This window comes from Notolabrus celidotus, chromosome 19, assembly GCF_009762535.1.
Source record: "Notolabrus celidotus isolate fNotCel1 chromosome 19, fNotCel1.pri, whole genome shotgun sequence".
NCBI lineage: Eukaryota > Metazoa > Chordata > Actinopteri > Labriformes > Labridae > Notolabrus > Notolabrus celidotus.
The window spans coordinates 23,116,543-23,135,893 of NC_048290.1; the positions used below are offsets into that span (position 1 = coordinate 23,116,543).

At 41.7% G+C, this 19,351-nt stretch overlaps 1 protein-coding gene across 1 annotated transcript in view; it reads right to left on the bottom strand.

The window, feature by feature from the left end:
* LOC117831268 (WD repeat-containing protein 70) overlaps positions 1 to 19,351 on the bottom strand; it is a 50,794-nt gene that overhangs the window by 24,720 nt on the left and 6,723 nt on the right. The window contains exons 9-10 of the mRNA XM_034709888.1: positions 15,944 to 16,020; positions 8,854 to 9,028 (exon numbers count right to left, since the gene is read on the bottom strand). Of these exons, the coding sequence (XP_034565779.1) occupies positions 8,854 to 9,028; positions 15,944 to 16,020 (252 nt within the window). The remainder of the gene's footprint in view (positions 1 to 8,853; positions 9,029 to 15,943; positions 16,021 to 19,351) is intronic.

Consider the following 19,351-nt stretch of genomic DNA (forward strand, 5'->3'; position numbering starts at 1 on the left):
ACATTTCAGTGCTAGCGGGCTGAGAAAGTCAACCAGGCCATCCCCCGCCCCAGAAATGTTTTCTAGCCTTTCAGGGGGATTTTTAGGCGTTCCCAGGTCTAGCGTCTTCTCACGGTTGGAAGCACCCAAGGAAAAAGTATGTTATATCATCCCAACTAGCACCCTGAACCATCTCAACGGGCTTCGTTTGGATGTCCAGGCTCCCCATCTCTTAGGCCGAGCCTAGCAACCTTTTGGGGAGACTCATTTTCGCCACTTATTTCTGCAATCCCATTCTTTCAGTCTTGATGAGCTCATGACAACAGGTGAGGGTTGCAATGTAGATCAGCTGGTAAATCAAGAGCTCTACCTTCAGCTCCCTCTTCACTACAACAGTCTGGAACGTTGTCTGCATTACTGCTAACACTGCAACAACTCGCTTGTCCATCTCACAATCCGTTTCACCCTCACTTATGAACAAGATCCCGTAATAGTTTACCACCTTCACTTGGTGCAAACACTCGCTCCCTAACCTGAGGGAGCAATCCACCACAGCAAACCATCGCTTTCAACTTAGAGGTACAGGCCATCACCACAAACGCTCCACACTGGGCTGCAAACTCTATACAAATGCCTTCTTGAGGCCTGCTACCTACTACCTACTAATGTAGTAGGTAGTAGGTAGCAGGCCGTTTCAAAAACAGCCAGTCTGCAAAAAGCAGAGATGAAATTCTGAGACCTCCAGACTGAGGCCTTGTAACAATCTATGTGATTGAATTTAATGATGATTCACCTAAATGTTTGTGTTCAGTTCAGTAAATCTATTAATGTCCATTACAATTTCACTTAGCCCATATGATGTCAATTTCTTTCTTAGCGCAAGTCAATCCAAAATTCTAAAACATTTCATCGAGTGCCACATGCTCATATTTGAGAATTAAACAGATTATCAGTCGTTGATTGATTTTCCATCTATGACCAAATTGACTAATTGTTTCAGCACTTAATGCAATACCTTGTGGGCCCTGTGCACTCTCTGCTTCCTCCACAGAAACTTCCCAGTGCCTTAGTTTAGCGTATGCAGCCGGGTTACCTGGATCGATCATTAAAAGAAAACAGTGAAGCAACAGCCTGAGAAGTTGCATGCTAACACTCAAACAAACATAACCTCGGTTTATACGGCTGCATTTTCATTAATTCGCAACGGAATGCAAATAAATCAGTGAAAAGAGAATTGCAGCAATAGTGCCAGAGAGGTGGATAAGGAATTTGAAGTGAGCACAGAGAGTGGAGGACAGATAAGATAGAGAAAAGCTGGCGAAAAAAGAAAAAAAAAGAAAAGGCAGGATTGGAGAGAGCAGAGCGTGAAGTGAATGACTGATGTGTCCTTATGCTACAAGAAGGAAACGAGGCCATTCTTCACTTCCATAGTAAATGAGGGGAAGTTATTAACTTGGATGAGACAGATAACACTGTTACCTTGAACAGTAGATAACATAGATTCCACCTTTTCAGCTCTTGGCCGTTTAGCCCCTTTAGTCTCTGTGGGGATAATTTTCTGCTTTCCATCATCATTTACCCCGAACACTACCTTTGACTTGAATCCATTCTCCCCGTTTCTTATCTTTATTTTATCTGCCTGTTCTTTTATGCGCTGCTTTTAAATTGACTTGAGAAATAAAAAAGTCAAGAGGTCGATTTAATATAAAAACTACATTTTCTAAGCTTAGAGATTGGTCACAGGTTATCTGGACAGCACTTACAGCATTATGTGTAATGCTTAAACCCAGTCTGACACACAGCTTAAGGGTGACTGAGCTTTGAGAATTGACTATTTAAACAAAACAAAACCAAGGAAAATCGGGGGCCCCCATATCAATCATGCTATTGCAATGACTAATGCACAGCTGTGTTGTGTGCTCAGACAAAAGGAGCGTTTAAAATGTGACCGTACGTAACTTTCATTTGCATCTATGCATTGTAGGCACAATAAGTATGCGTTGGGTCAACTGGAAGGTCTGTTTGTGAACTTTTTCTCGCAATTATCTTGTCTTATGAACTGTTAAATGCCACACATCAGTGGCACATCATAAAAATCTCAAGGAGGTCTATCCTGAGGATGGTTCTGGCCGGTTTCTACTCTTTGTGGGGGAATAATGCTGCTGCCATGAGACATGCAGAGTTGCAGAGAAGAACATATTGCCCCTTAAAAAAGTGAAATCACACCATTAATATATCCGGGAGAGGAGGGTGATGAAATCTACTTTATGTAACTTCCGAGAAGATTGCAGAGATGAGTTTATGCTCTCTCTAAGTCATGACCTCCAAATGAATGTTTCTCACTTGGCCGCAGGTTTTCTCAGGTCAACTTGTAAGAAAAGTTATGAGCTCTTGTTCGGCTTGTGATGAATCATTCCACATGTGACGTCTTTCTTTCTAAAATTAACACCATCTGCTGTTGGCACATGCTGCGTTTTAACCCCTTTGTGTTGTGTTGTTTTTGTTGTACTGGCTTTGTTGGTACTGAAGAGAAATGTTTCTCCATGCTATGTTTACATTTTAAAGACATCTCATTTTTAACAGGTGTGAAGAGGGAAGACAACCCTTGTCCAGCTCTGGGGGAAATTATGGAAGGGAAAACAGAGACGAGGACAATAAATGGGTCAGGTAAAAATACTGTAGCCTAATAATTACGAAGCAGGAAACGATTAATCTCACTCAAACATGAGTAATTATCTCTAACAGTCAGAAAAGTAGTTCCTTTTATAGGTAGCTGCTGGTTATTTTAGCTGCGTATTGCAAACATACACCCATGCCAGCTATTTCTAGATCATTTACTGCGGTTGAGAGAGCTTGAGTGTTTATTTACTATCCTGATGTTGGCTGGCATTAGTAGATGCCACGGTGTTTGCTTCCTGTGATAATCTACACAGCCGGTTTGTGAAACCGGATTCTCACATGTTGCTTGTAACTTCACTCGAGCCTTGTGACATCCTCTGTAATCTGTGCCCTTCTCCGAGCAGGCGTCAGGCTAAACTGTAACTGTCTTATTCAGCAACTTTTGAGGGTATTTTGTACAAAGACAAAAACGTATACTTGCTTCTGTAGAGTTTAGTACACATGAAAGCATTTGCACACATCCATATGCACACTCGTACATCCATTAAGCAGCAGGAGTTGATAAATAGCTGAAGGAACACAGGATTGGGTTTCATCCTCAGCAGACTATGACAACAATCTACCACAGCGCCAACTGTTCCTAACCACGCTATCTGACTATCATTGTATAAATACTGCCAGGCTCTGCTTTTCCCTCAGCCTCCATACTTTTACAACCACACACCTGAAAGACTTACTGATGCCTCTATGCAGCCTGATGTAACATCTCACTCTGACCTCGGCTACTTTCTGAGGATCGAGTGGCCAAACCGCAGTCCTTAACAGCTGCTCTGATCTTTCATGGAAATCAACAAGTGGTGATGGTGAAGCCGCATGCGTGTGTGTGAGAGGAGCACACTGAAGCCAGTCTGCAGTGTGTTCCTTTAAAGTGCCGTCTCTATTCCACACAGCTACAAACTGGGCAAAAAAGTAGAAGTCTGCCCGTCTTTTCAAAGTCTGTGTTCCTTCTGATGTTAGTTTAGCATTCACTTGATAAAAAAGAAGGACTGAACGTGACTTAATTTTTTTCAGTCATATCAGATTTGGCTCTTTAACGCAAACTTCAAATATTTATTCCTTTTTTTTTTTTTTTTTTTAGATTAAGCCTTAAAACAAACTCCTACATCAGCCTTCAGGAGTCTCCTGTTTTAGGCCATTGGCCTAGCGGTTTAGACACACGCCCCATACACAGACGCTATAGTCCTCAACGCAGCAGTCGTTGGTTCAACTCCCAGCCTCGAGCATTTGGAACATGTCTTCCCTCACTCCCTACTCCCACATTTCCTGTCTGTCCTCAGCTGTCCAATCCAATAAAAGCAAAATTCCCCAAGATATAACAAAAACAATAAGATGCAAAGAACTACATCCCCCATAGGAACCAAAACATTTTGTAATTCCACTGACAACTTTTTGATTGTCACGTTTGTTTTCAAGGACTTTATAAAATAAGTTGAATTAAAAAACAATTTAGTCATTGACTCTAAGTTTGTGTAGAGCGGCCTATTCTTCAATTGTATTTAATCAATTTTGTATTATTGGTGTATATTTTGACATGTATGTCCATGTATGTACCCGTGTAGATGTATATACTGTATATGTATGCTTCTGTATTTCTATGGGTATTTGTATGTATGCACTTATGCAGGCATGTCTATGCTTATACATGTCCGTGCTGCAGGCAGACCTATGTGGGTATAGATAATAAACTACTTATTTCTAGATGAGGTTTTGGTCAGCTATGCATTTTTTTTCTTTTCTCTTCAATGGTTGTGATAGGATGGTACTGTTGTTTCTGATTTCAGTGATATATCATGAACCCTGACTTTACATCCTGATGAGGGTGGGGGGTGTCCAATTATTCCGAGTCCACTCAATTGAGTATATGTAACTCAGAATGTGAGAAAAACACAAATAAAGTTTATACAAAAATCATTTAGTCATCTGAAACATAGAATAGACCTGCTTATGCTCAAAGTTTTTACTGGTTTTCAACACAAAGTCTGTTTTTGGAGCTCTAGGGGGAGACCTCAATGATGTAGCCAAACTAAAGACCAGAGATTCGAAAGATCAAATGCCAATTTTGGGTCTCATCTGATCTTTTAAATCATCAACTTTTAGGAGTCTGCCCTTGTAAAAAACACCTCTTGAAGGTTGAGTGAATGCAGACCCAACACATAGAAAGAGGGAGAGATCAAGCAATGTAAAAAAAAAAAACAACATGTAGGATTGAGTTTTCAGGTAGTCTGAATGTGAACCATTTTGATGACATTTCAAACACTTTCATGGAAACTCGAGAGGGCTGAGTAATAATTCTAAGGAGTAATGATTAAATAGTAGCAGGCTTAGTAAACATTTTTATTGGACTTTAAGAAGCACTTCTGAGGTTTTCTGTCCTTAACTTCCACAGCACCATCTTTTACGACCCACAAAGTAAGCACTTTACAGTGACACTGTGCAGAGTCACATTACTGTGTTACAGGTCCTCTTGGTCCTGTATGAATCCTCTGATATCTTTTTGAGAACAAGATGGGTTGAAGGCTAAAACCAAAAAGGTTCAAAGATGAAGAAAAGACTCTGTCTGCTCCGAGTAGCATTACTAGCAGATGCAGAAAGCAAAGAGAAAGTTTGCCAGTTTTGTCATCTTGTGATAACACAAGTGAGTAGTTCATCAAAACCACCTCTTTTGGGGTCCCACTTTGATGTCTGGAACCATCTACGTCTACCAATGACATCATAACATTCCCCAGGTGTCTGTGGTAATGTTTTTGAGCAAAGGCCTGCACTCCTCAGCACACTACCTGGCAGCTATTTAAAAGGAGCCTTGCTACTCTGGCACCGACCCCTCTGGTCAGAGAAGGAGCATGCAATCACTCTCTATGACAGTCCACTGAAAGAGACCTCCTTGACTCCCAGCGAAGGATCAATCAGCTGGTGTCAGGGTTCAAGAGCACTATGTGTCAACTTCAATAGCTTCTCTTCGGGCTGAGTCCCAGATCAAGGTCATGTACATGATTGATCGTGATTGATCTGCCTGCATATTCTGGCCATGAGTAATAGAGGCAATACAGAAGATGCAGGACTCCTTTAAGCAGGGAAGAGAGCAGCAATAAAAGCATCAAGAGGTCGACTCCTTTTTAGGCTTGTGGCTGGATTTGAGTCAGCAGCGCAGGTTGATGATTAGGGCAGAGGGCACCGACAAGATTTTTGAGCCATTCAGACAGGATAGGCTCCAGTGGTCAGGCAACAGACATGACTATTGTGAGCTGTTATGTGATGCAGGGTAAATATTTAGTTTGGTGAAAGAGGGGTAATAAATTTTGAGAGCTTTAACCCAATCACTCCAAGTCTGCTGCTGTGAGCGCTGCAGGGTTGGGGTCATGGTCGATTGGAGCAGAGATGGGAGTGAGTACAAAAGCTCTGACAATAGAAAAGGAGAAAGAGAGAAACAAACGCTCCATCTACTGTACATTTTTTGTGTACAATCACAAAGTTGACTGTTTGTAGTAATTATCATGTAGCCTACTTCCCATTTGACTAATCTGGATAAGCCCCTTAGTCCAATCAAGCTGTTCTAACTCACCAACTACAGCTTTGTTGTCACTGCCACTACTCTCAAATGAAATAACAGAAGCATTCAACCTTGTCCGCTCATGGACTGCACGGATGAAAAGATATAGAGTGGAACAAAAGAATTAGAGTAAAAATACTCCAGAACATTGAGGGCAGAAAAACAACATGGATGTCATAAACTGGATATTATATGTGCTCACTCCCCGCATAGTTTTATTACCGGTCTTAAAATGTTGGTTTACAGTGTTTTAGGACTCCCAAATGTGTGACCATAACATATTTCTCACACCTTGGAGAAGAAGCTTTTGAAGGTGGGCTTGCAAAAGAGTTTGCCATAAAGTAAGACAAAACCCAACTGGAATGATGCCTGACAAAAAGTCCTCTTTGCATTAAATGAATTATGGGTGTAGCATGTCTCAAAAGCCCACTCTTCAATGGAACTGCACCTCTCACTTTTCCTTCTTCCTCTTCTCATCTGTTTCATGATGTGTGTGAGTGAACAAGTGCAGAGAAAGCTGCCAGACTTGCATTGTTGCCAGAACGCAAGAAAAGTCCTGTCATATTGTGACAGCAAAGAGGAAAGACTCATGGGTAGAAAGACAGGTACGGGTTAGCTCACTGGATAAAAGGTTGGAGGCGCATTCACCGACACTGACTGGAAGTCATTTTGATCAACAGCAACAATTTGTCAAATACCTCAAGCGAAAACAGAGAGTAAGTAAAGCAATGCTACCGAGCGGCCAAGATCAACTCTTACCTCAGCTTTGAGAATCTTCAAGAATGGAAGGAACTCTTTCATCACCTAATTACATAATTAACTAATAGTGGAAAATGAAAGGAGGGTAATTGGGATTTGGCCCCCCAGAAAGTTGCATTTAACAGTTCTAAATCATCACACGCCATTTAATTCATAATGTTACATAATGAGCTATTTTGAGCCATGATAGGGGGAAGACTGAGGACTGCATGGTCTTTCTGAAGACCAGACCATTACTGTGTATATTCATTGGTTTACAAAAAATCAATCAATCAATGTGAATATTATCTCATCTTAAAAATACATTTTCCACAGTTTTTTCTGATGCCTGGGTGTAATGAGATCCTCCCACTGAATGGTGGCTGTAACGCATCTGTAAGATGTTTTCTAACCGCAAAACAGAACAAAAGAAGAAGAATGCTAACTGCATTAAACAGCAGAAGAAGAAGAAATCATTGGCAAAAGTTGATGGAAAAATGGTGTAGCATTATGAGATTCAGAACCAGAGAATATATGAGACGATAAATGACTGTAAAATGTAAAACAACAGAGACACAGAAACATGCCAGTGACTATGGAAGAGTATTCTGGCTTGAAAGGTCCATTCCTAGTCCACAGTGTGTTATTTCAACTACTTTCTAATGGCCCTTTGACTTTTAATGTAGCACCAGTACGAAATCAAAGTGTACCGCCAAATACATGAAAAGTCTATGTAGCCTCTTAGTTTCAAAAGATAAGCCCATTTGGAGTGCCCTAAACCTGCATCAATCCTAATGGCCAGTAGGGGCAACTCAATTTGTTGAATGAAGAATTCTGACAACATGGAATGAGGAAAGAAGATTGCCCTGTATCTCACATGATGCTTTACTTCTCTCTAATTTGAAGTCTTCTCAAACATGCACCATATTCCCATTTAGAGTAACATGGACACTAGAGCAATGCCTGCTTCAGGTCCATGCTAACTATGATAGATGCGTTTCTCACACAGCGGTTTGTTAACTAGGATAGAATTATAACAATGTGTATTTAAAATGAGTCTTGATGCTGTTGGGCAATATTTTAGCATCAGCTTCACAGTGTTCCTATCACTTCTATATTGTGTATTATGCAGATCTTATGCACAATGAATGATATGCTCTTTGTCTCATGTGGTTATCAAATGTATGTGCTTCTTGAATTTTGTTTTTAATGTTTTTTCTGAACTATTTGCTCTATTTTAGGGGGACCTGAATTTACACTGCACCTGAGTCCGAGACAAATGTTCCTAAGGATGTATTGCATCATATTTGATTTATTTGTTGTCCAAATATGGTCTCCTCTGGCTCCAAAACATGGCAACAGCTAATGTTAAACACAAGCTTGAAGATGATACACCACAAACCAATAGGTTACTGCATGGTTGCTGCATCCACTTCTGATAAACAGTCTATGTCGTGAACAGAGTAAATATGATGGCTGCTTGGCATCAGTGTGCTAGCATTGTTATTGTTATTGTTAGGACCCTGATGTTCGCATGTAGCTCAAAGAACTGCTGTGTCTAAGTAAAGCCTTCAGAGCCCATAAAAACAGTTTTTTTCTGCAGAACTCAAATAAAACTGTGGTCTAAGCTCACTGCCATGCACCCCATAAATGTGATCACAGGGTCAACACCAGACAGGAAATTTCATAACATCCTCGACTGCTCCCAGTTTAGACAAATGCATTTTAAAGGCAGGAATTTGGATTCTGATCAGTGTTAGTGAGTTGCTGAACTTTGACCTCTCTATCCTGTGACCAGATGACCCCAGGCTCATGACTCTGCGCCCCAGGGCCACAACAGAGCAGTTATCCCATGTTTACAACCCGGTGCATACTTGTTATGGATGGTATGTGCGTGTTTGAGGACTTACACTGAGGTTCCTGTCCCAGATCTGGATAGTGCCATCCTGGCAGCCGGCTGCTACGAGCTTGCCGTCACGGCTGTAGCTGCAGCATGTGGGGATGACCTTCTTCCCCTGGAAGGAACGCGGCTTGAAGACAGACTTGTGTTTCTTCTCAGACTGCAGGTCCCATGTGCGCACAGTGCTGTGGATGGAGACGGGGATGGAATTAATCATCACCTAACCGTCATGACTCAGTCACAAAATATCTATTCCTGAAAACACATTCAGTCACCAACACAGTAATAAATGAGTTATTAGGCGATTAGACACATGTAGAAAATGATGAAAAAGAGGACAAACTGAGCGTGCCCTTTGGACCATCACACCTCCACATTTATTTACTGAACTTCCCTTCTACACACAAACATGTTTAGCGAACCTCTCACACACCCACACAGACACTAATGCCAGACAGAGTGTGTCTAAATGTGTCTGTGACCCGCTGCCTGCTTCAGTGAGTATCTCGACCTGTGGGTCACAAGGTCGGCGGAGGAGTATAAACATGAAGTCAGAGCTGCTACTCAGAGCCAGGGAAAGATTCCTCCTTGGCCGGCTACAAAGTCACAGACAGACACATTCAACTGTGTTTGGATAAGTTGAACAATGTGATACAAATGCCTGCTGAAGACATATGGTTTGAGTGAGGACTTGCAAGGGTCAAATAAAACTCTGCTTGATGCATGGCTGCGTTTAAATCCACATAAACCAAAGCTGTTAATAAATCAAACATCTCTTGCTGGAAAGAAGATGAATAAAGAGGTTGCCCGAGCATACCCTGAAGAGCTACTGCTTTATTAATGAAGTGTTTATATGAGGAGATGTGTGTGTGTGTTTGTGTGACAGTGAATGAGAAGAAAGGATAGTCACAGACTTGATGATAAAGTGGTTCACCTGCTGCCATGCACAGACATCTCTATTGTGTTTACAGAAGACGGTGGGCGTCTGTCAAGCCAATAAAGACAACATAACCTTTCGCGTAGCACACAAGACCAGGAATGCTATTTATCGTGACTGTCTTTCCAAAACATGGCAGCACTGGCTATAAGAGGGCTAGAGCAGAGAGGCTGGAGCCCACCGGTGTCGAGCCAACCGTGAGCACAGGGCGACGACTGCACACCCTCACCTGTCAGGGGCGAGACACAGAGCAGGGGAGAGAGAGGGGAAAGCACTCAAGAGCTTTTAATTAAAGTGTGAAAAACCTCCCAAAGATCAAACGAAGTAATACAAGAAATTAATTCTCTATTCCAGCTGGACACATTCGGGGACTGTCCCAGACTTTACTCTCTCAGAGGAGGTGCTTGTTTAAGGAAAGTTATATCAATGAGAGCGTATAAGATGTCAAAATATTCACATCCAGACGGACGAAAGTTCTGAAAACATCACCTCCTGTCCCCTCTCCTGCATCTCTGTTTTTACTTCAATCAGCAGCCTCCTTTCTCCTGCACGAACGCCTCACAGACTAAGAGGTGAATGCAATAAATGAGACCCATACATCCTTAGTCATGCGTGTTGCACTTTACAAGGTAACACAGTTGTTCACACTTCAACTGAGGAGTGACAACTCACTGGGCCCCAGATTTTATCTATGCAGCGGGTTATGGACCTGTTGGGGGCGATGGCTGCTCGGATCACTTTTCCAAGATGAGGAGATAAAAGAGAGGACAGATTAGAAAGGTGCACGTCCACTACAGGGTTGCTTATTGGTTAAATTCTAGTGGTGAGGACAGGTTTTCATGCCCTAAAGCCTGTTGAAGGAATAAGTGGGGCCTCTGTTGATAAAGTGAGGGAATAAAGGAGGGATTTAGTAGGAGGCGGAGATACTCAGCCATTCCACTTCATCTTAACCAAACAGTGGTTACAGAGTCAGTGACATCTTTTAAATCTCATTAAAACTCACTTTGATAACGTGCTTTTATGTGACTTCCACCTTTTAACTGCTTTTTATTTTAATTTTTTTAATTAACTAAGTAATTTGAATTTATTCATATATTTGACTATTTATTTTATTATTTATTATTCTAATGTTCTTAATCTATCCTTTTCCATTTTCTCTTATGCAATGTCGTCTTTTTCTTAAAACCTTTTTTATTGTCCTTTAATGCCTTTATTTATTTATTTATATTTAAAAAAACCTCTATAACAATGATTAATTGGTTTACCGATTCATCACTTTATTCGGCTTAATTTGCGCTTATTCTTTTAAACCTTTTGCATTGTATTTTGTTTTTAGCATTGTTACAATTTCTTCACTCCTCTCTGTCTGTTAAAGGTTGATTTTGTCATCTGAATCCTGCCATGCTTTGCTTGTCAAAGCACTTTGTAAACATTTGTTTTTAAAGGTGCTATATGAATTAAGTTATTATTACAGTTATTAGTATAGAAATTTGTGAGAGTGAGGAAACCTGTCTGATTCTGTTCTTCTGAGTGAGATGCAACTTCCTGAAAATTCCGGGGCCTGGAAGTCCTGAATTGTTTAAAAAATGTCAGGTGGTTATGTAAGAAATAGAGCTGAGGTACTGTTTTAAGTAGAATGAAGATATTTGTGTGAAAATCCGCCTTAAAGGCGTCAACAGAGCAGGTGAGACCACACAATACAGACACAAAATGCTTCATTCAAGCTAAAAGAAGTCAGTCCTAATCAGGAAATCTGTTTGATAAGCTGGCTCCACGTCAGGAAGTGAGCTCATGTTTGGTTCAGAAAGAAAAGAAACAGACTTTAGTTAAACAGTGAAGGAACAGAAGCCTCTGAATGTCACAAAGTCAGCCATGACTGTAAACTGAACAAGAAGCGTAGACGCACTCTCTCTGTAGAGGAATGGTATGTTCTTTCTAAGGCAGGACATGGAACAGTTGCAGTGTAAGGCAGAGAGGAGTTAGAGACAAGCTGGACTGTGGATGAACCTGATGTGTTCACACACAAGATGTCTGTCTGAGTCTTCACCTCGGCCCTGTTATTCAGTCAGGTCATGCTGAAAAACCAAGAACAGGCTTTTTCTTCTTGAACAACATCCAGGGTACGCTATCGACAAGCTTTACAAAACAGATGACCTACTTTTATGGCAAATAAAAGATCAGTTAGGACACACAGGAACAAAACTTGATATAAATATCCACTCATAAAGAGCAGACTTTGAGGAGAGTTGTTGCCTATTACAGTTAAATATAAAAGTAATGAATACAAGGGTTTATCAAAGCTGTGGATCATGGATTTAGTTTGTGTGTCTCTTTCTATTTTTGTGGACCTTCTCTGATATAACAATAAAGACAAAATGTTTATTCTTCAGCAGTAAAAAAAAACCTGCCATGTTGTCCTCAGGGTCTCTCTCCTTACAGCCACACATCCAAATCCAGCTGCAGCCCTGACATCAGGCCAGCACAAAGGGAATCCCTGGCATCCAAACCTCCTGGAAGCATTCCTCTATTTGTGTGTGTGTGTGTTTGTGTGTGTGTGTGTGTCCCACGACTCAACACAAGTAACATGTGGTCTTGATTAGAAAGTCGCCATTTGTCCTATCCTCTGCTCCGCTGGCTGAAATTTCAGTAACAAAAAGAGCATAACATGAATTTTTTATCGGTCTCCAGGGGGAAAATAAAACGACATAAAGTAAAAGCAGAGAATCCGCGATGTCATGCCCTTGAAGCTGCTTTAACAAAAAGCTTTCCATGATGTTATACTTCAACAACTCCACTCTATAGTTTGTTTACTCCCCACAAGACTTATTCAAGAGTTTTGAGAAACTACTGTTTAATATTTGGTGTTTAAGAAAAGCCTGCAGCTCCAGAAAGTCCCAGCCATATTTTTAGATTATTCCAACTTCAATCCTGCCAAAATTCATCCACCGGGAGTAGACCCTTCACAACTTGCCTTTACTTTCCAAGGAATAAATCTGTGCTTTCAAACAGGTGTTCAGTCTTTCAGCAGAGACTTAGTTTAAGCGGCTCAGAGCTTAATACAGATACAGCTCTTTTTTGAACTGAATATGAATAATGTTGCAAAACAGTTTTTACAAACAGATGAACCTTGAACAGAATGACTGAAGAATGTGAAACGTTGACACTTTCGCACCCGTCTGAGGGGAAATGCTTTTCACAGACAGACTTGAGTCACACAATTCTGCTCCACGGCCCATTCAACCACCAGTGTGCAAGGACAATCACTACCGCCCCGCTGCTGCGTTATTGTGCCTCATCAGTACTTCCCCTCGCATCCGCTTCCTCCTGGGGTTTTAAAAAAAAAAAACGCAGGTAAATGAAATCATTCAAGAAGCAGGGAGGCGGTTCTTATGAATGAGATCCCACACAACTAAAGAGAGGACCTTAAATGGAGGAGCTGGGCGGTCCAGTGATCTTACTTAATAAGCTATTCAAATAAACTCAACAAAGAGTCGCTAACTAGGCCGTGACAGGAAGAAAGGAAGACGCTAGCTGAAGAAGAAGCAGCGAGCAGAGGACACCCGTTGCTGCTGTCGGACAACTGCTGGTGCAAGAGGCCCCGTGACTACAATCAGACTCCTAAAGTTGTTCAAAGAACGGCGCAGAAGTGGAGCTGCGTGAATAACTGGAGCGCTGCATATGGAGACATCGACCGCACATCAAAAAGTTCCAACTGAGATTCACTTTGTAATAAATTTAATGAGCATTTTAGCCAATTAAAAGAGGCTGTTGTTCATGCAGGAGATTAAAGTTTCAGATGGATTGCAAAAGGCCTCGTAAATGGTTGAGGGCTCTGTTTCAAAGTGGGTGCTATATTTGTAGAGGAAAACTGAGAATCTCTTCGTATCTTGATGCATCAGCAAAATAAAACCTGGTTACCTGTCATTCAGCCATTAAAGCTGATATGTGCGACATTTATCATGGCTGAAGAAAGAAGAAGAGTCTGCCGAAGCACTGAAATGCTTCATTCTATAGAAGAGTACGTATCAGAGTACAGGAACAAAGCCTGACAGTGTGTGAACTCGATGTTTGGCACCTGTTTAAACCCTGGAGGTTACATCCTGCTGCCCAAAGGGAAAGATTCTCAAAGAAGTGTGAAGTTTAAGAAGTAGTGATTCCAGCAAGGAAGCCCTTGTGGCCCATGAACTGCACTGCAAACAACACGTGGTGAAAAAGTTAAAGTGCAATATGCGAAATCTGACACTGGGCTGGACGTACAAAATCTTTCCAGCTCCAGGTAGTCCCTCCCCCCTTTCCCGTTCTGTGTAACGTCCTTTTTCATCCCCTCAAGTTGCTCTCCTGCCCTCCTCCGCTACCGTGAACCCTCCTCACATGCAGCTGCTCAGCCTGTGAATGGTTCCCTGTGCGATCCTCTCCTCCGCTGTTCTCCTGTGAGCCGGCCAGGGGCAACACCCAGTGCTAACGTGCCAGGGGAGGATTTCCAGAGCCTCAGTAAGGGCTAAATAAACCGGCCCCCACATCTGGGAGAGCAGGAACACTGGTAAACACTGGGCTGCGGCCTGCCCACAGTGCGAGGCCCTTGTTTCCACTTAATGATGATAGCTCAGGATTTCTGCGCTGCTGCCTGTCACACTCACTTAGACTCATCACCGTGGTCTTGCTCAGTCACACATTTTCACTCGCAAGTGTGCACTTACAAATATTCACTCACAGAGGGCAGAGGGTTACAGTTTCTGCAACAATGCAGGAGGAGGGTTGAAGCCTTTCTCTCTAAATGTTTGTTTGTGGGTGACGTGTTTTTTATCTCCAGCAGTGCTGCTCCGGGCCAAATCACTGCATGCAAATAGAGGGCTGTCTTTGGACTGCATCCCATACGAAATGTGCCATGTGTCAATGCAAAGCTGAGTGGACGAGCTTCTCTACCTAGAGGCAAAATATGGACAAGAGGACTCCCTGCTGGTGGCAGCGGTCATGAAAGTAAAGAAGTCTCAGACATGACAAACTCAAGTTAAGTCTCTCCAATAAATAATGAACAAACAGTTGCTATGATTCAGAGGTTTGTCCATGAAGGTTTTCTTTGAATATGTTGAAGAAGAACAATAAGGTTGTTTGTGTATGGGAGACTTAATCCCATGCAATCATAGAACAAATAGAGCAACTTCACAATGTCAAACAACAGCAGGTTCTAGTACACCATGTCCTTTCCACAGGATGTGTTTCCCTTGTAGACGTGGTAAATATTAATATGTAATATCAACAGCTTCTAATTCTAATAGATTAACACATTTTCAATATCCCTGTGCATGCAGATGCTGTTTTGGTAAATGTTCCATCTTCTATTAGTGTAATGGATAATACCTGAATCTTTGAGCTTAAAACTACTGTAAGGGGTTTCTAGCTGAGTATCAAAACTGACTGAAATAAATACTGTTGTCTCCCTATGACCTATAACAGCAAACAAGACCACAAGCAACCAGATCGATTACTCTTATGTGGTTGTTTTTAATGCCTATTACTAGTGTTGTAGTACTCAAGACCAGTCTTGGTGTCGAGTACTACAACACTAGTCTTGGTCTCGAGGCAGCTTATTTCAGGTCTCGGTCTCGGACTGGGGGGACTCCGTATTTTATATCAAGACCGGTCGAGACCACCACTGATGCACTCTGTGTCCCTGTCATTACTGTGATAACAGAAAAAAAAGAAACTTAAGGAGTCAATAGAAAGGCAACAAAGACAAACCATGCCTTGTTTGTTGCTGCCAATAGTATTCAAAGCAAGCTTAAATAAAATAAACAGAAGTCTTTTATTTTGTTTACTCTCATAATGATTTTTCATTGATATATATGGTCTTAGTCTTGTCTCGGTCTTGCCCTGCCTTGGTCTTGGTCTGGACTCGGTCTCGATCCCTAAATGTCTTGGACTTGTCTTGGTCTCGGTGCACTCTGGTCTCGGACATGTCTTGGTCTTGGTTAATGTGGTCTTGACTACAACACTACCTATTACTCACAATATTCATATTCACAACAAGTGATACATTTGACTGTTAAAAAACAAAACAGGATGCCCTTTTTCATCAGAAAACACTCCTTACTAACGTAAAGAGAAAGATCAGCAAAGAGATCAGAGGTCAACTCAGAGCTCACAACTGTTATTTCAAACGTACCCGTCGTTGGAGCAGGTCATGAACTCTTCCTTAATCTTGGGATGCCAGCAGCCGCTGTTCAGCATGGCTGTGTGGCCCTGAAGAGAGAGCAAAGAGCAACATTCAACACACTGCTCATTTTTAACAGGCACTCAATTATTACTCAGCAGATCTTGTGGCTAGTTTCCAGGCACTTTGAGGATCCATGTGGTTTCCTGTAAACACAGCTGGCAACATGGACTTTAGGAAAATAAAAGAAATGAAACGAAAATGAGTTACTATGGGATGTTACAACATGATCAGATAGAATAAGATACGATTGGATACAATAAGATACCATACAATATAATGCAATGTGATAAAATATCAGATCATATCATATTGTAGGACAGAATATGAAATGAAACAAAACAACACATAACGGTGCAATATGAAATAATCAGATACGATAAATACGATAAAATAGGATTAGATATGAAACAAAATTCAACAAAACAGTTTGATTCAATACTGTGCAATACCATCCATTACCTCGCCATGCAATACACTTTACTGCCTCTGCAGGGACATTTGTATAGGTTTCCACTGCTGCGCAACATCTACTGTCTTATCCAAGTGGCAACCTCCAGTCTAAAAATATGAAGCTTATGCAGAAGTGTTATAAACCGCAGTTAATCGAGCATCTGCTTGAGGCTGGCTGCAGAAACAACGGAATCCACATACACACCAATTCAAAAAAATAATCTTTGCAGCAGAAATAAACATGTTTACAGCCTGGTGCAAAAAACGGCTTCAGCATATACTGTACATGGGGTGGGATTTTTTCCAACGTGACGGTTCAGAAGATATTAAGATTGCAGGTTTTGTACATTTAGGACATGACTGATTTGATTGACAGGTGGGAACACTGTAGCTGTTGGCTAGGAGGCTGAAAGCCCGCCTCTTTACATCACACTGGCTCGACAGTAGTAAGGTTGTGTTCAGCAATTTCAATATGGCTCCCGCCAACAACTGGCTTCAAAACAGCGATCAGGAACCGATGGGTGGACATCACGGATACTACGTCCATTATTTATACGGTCTATGGTCTTAACTGATACTTTCCCTGAAACTGTTTTTTTAAGAAATACACATGAAGATACCAGTCAGTAAGGCCTGTTGAAAACAAGATGGCAAAAAACAGAGATGCTGGTGAATTCATGAGGATTTGTTTGCAATCTTACTGAGAAAAAATGATGTGCAAAGACAGCTTCTGTCCTTTGTGGTTAAATCTTTAGCCAAACTAAAGTGCAAAGATCACCAGTGAATTATTTAAATGGTTCAATTACATTAATGTGTAGTGTCAGTGTTGTGCTATTTGAAGTATACGGCCTGTATCAACATAGACTCAGTCATATACTGGGCAAAGAACAGTTCCCAGGAGGGAGTAATTATGTTGCACTTTCAAGGGAGGCTTCCTCAAGGAAAGGACCTTTAAGGACCTTTAATTTGCTCTCTTTGTAACCTTGACTTCTAGCCTTCTAAGACCCGGGCGTTAACTGAGCCGGTGAACTCTGAAACAGTGCAGCAAGCTGTGACACAGCTTCAAACAGCCCACTCCAAACAGTGAGAGTAACTTTTAGACATTTCCTCTGCTGGGATAGTCCTGTGGAGAGTTACTCATAAAAAAATGACTTCAAAGTGGAACATCCCAGAGAGAGGCCTCCTCTGCTGCCAGGTCAGAGAGGAACACTTCTCTGTGCGGCAAAGAGGTTTCAAACATGACGTACCTCTATTTGACAGGATGCTCTGAGCCTTGCGTAAGCAGAAGTTGACCAAAGGACATCGGTATGTGTGCATCAGAAAGGAGGTTCGCCTGTTCGCTGTCAGATACTTTAAGCTCACCACTTTAAAAATCAATAAAAGGGAACTTCTCAGGTCGTGCTGTTTAACGACTAATAAGGTCTGGTAACAAACTGCTATGTTGTTAAACTTGATGGTTAAATACACACCCACTTTAAAGCACGGTAAGAGTGGAGCTCAAATGGGCTGTGAATGACTGCTTCCCTGCTCCAAATAAACACAAGCATCCATCACAAGAGCTTCACGATGAGGGAGATGAGCTGTTGCCTTCCTAAACAAATCTGACTCCTATTCCTCGACGGTTTGATGCAACGAATTGTGACTAAACAGAAACCGACTGATAAGCAAACCAACTTTACACTCAATTAAGGACAACTGCACCAGAAATAGAAGCAGAGAAAATACTGGCATGCTCAGATCTGGATTTAGCAGGTTATTTGGGGTTCTATGGTTTTGAGGATGGAGTTAAATCAATACAGCTTCAACTTTTAAGCAATTCTTGAATCAAATTGTTAAATATTTTCTGTTGAAAGCTTCTCGGAAGTGAGGATTCGCTCCTTTTCTCTGTTTTCCCCTCTCTTGGATTGGGGGCTATGAAAGGATAAAACAACCAATTTTAATATTTGGGGATATTGAAAACAGAGCAGAGTGTTTTTTATATCCAGGATTTAACAGAACAACTATTATTCCAAAAAATCAGATATCATGCCATCCAATTGAGTGCAGATTTAGACCTCTCTGTGGAGAATCTGTGCACACACAGTAGGAGGCAAGTTACTGTCTGTCATCCGAGTAGCGGGGCAGGGACTGCATTATCATATGAAACACAGCTAATCGACTAGGACGTTGTCAGCAGGCCAAAGCGCAGTTTCATTGAACCAAGCTCTCCCATCAGCTCCAGATGGGACCGAGCAGGACAAGAATGTAGGACATCCAGGAAAACACTATGCGCAATCAATGGGCCTTCACTTGTTCGAGTAACTCATATGGATGGTATAAACCATGTCGAAATGCAGCACAGCTGGCACAGATGGTTAGTGACCACCAATACAGCTTTGTTTAGCACAGTAAAACCCAAACATGGGCGCTTAATTAGGATCCTCCTTTGTAGATGCAGGTACAAGCAAGAGATGAAGCACGACTGTCCTGAGAGCATGTGGCGTTCCTCTCCCCCCTGAGACTGCCTCTGGCTGGTCACACAGCACACGTTATCCTCACATCCAAAAACAGACAAGCTCGTGGACGCACCTTGCTACCATCAAGTGTTGGCAGGATCTACCCACAGAGCAGACGAGGAGCCAGCCTGTGTTTACATTAAGCAGGCTGCTGTCATTAAAGAAGCACACAAACATCTTCAAAATGGCTATGATCAATATTTTTAAACACAGTCTAAAAAAAGATGAACTTATCACCGGAATCTGTAGGGATTTTAAATGAGCTCCTTATGTGAAGAGCTGTATTTGACAAACAGCTCTACATTCACACTGTAACTGTCTGCTGAAACCTTAAGAACAGACAAACACGATTTTCTACTAGCTGCTGAACACAGCTGAGCACGGCTCCACAGTGAGATACTTCTCTCAGGAG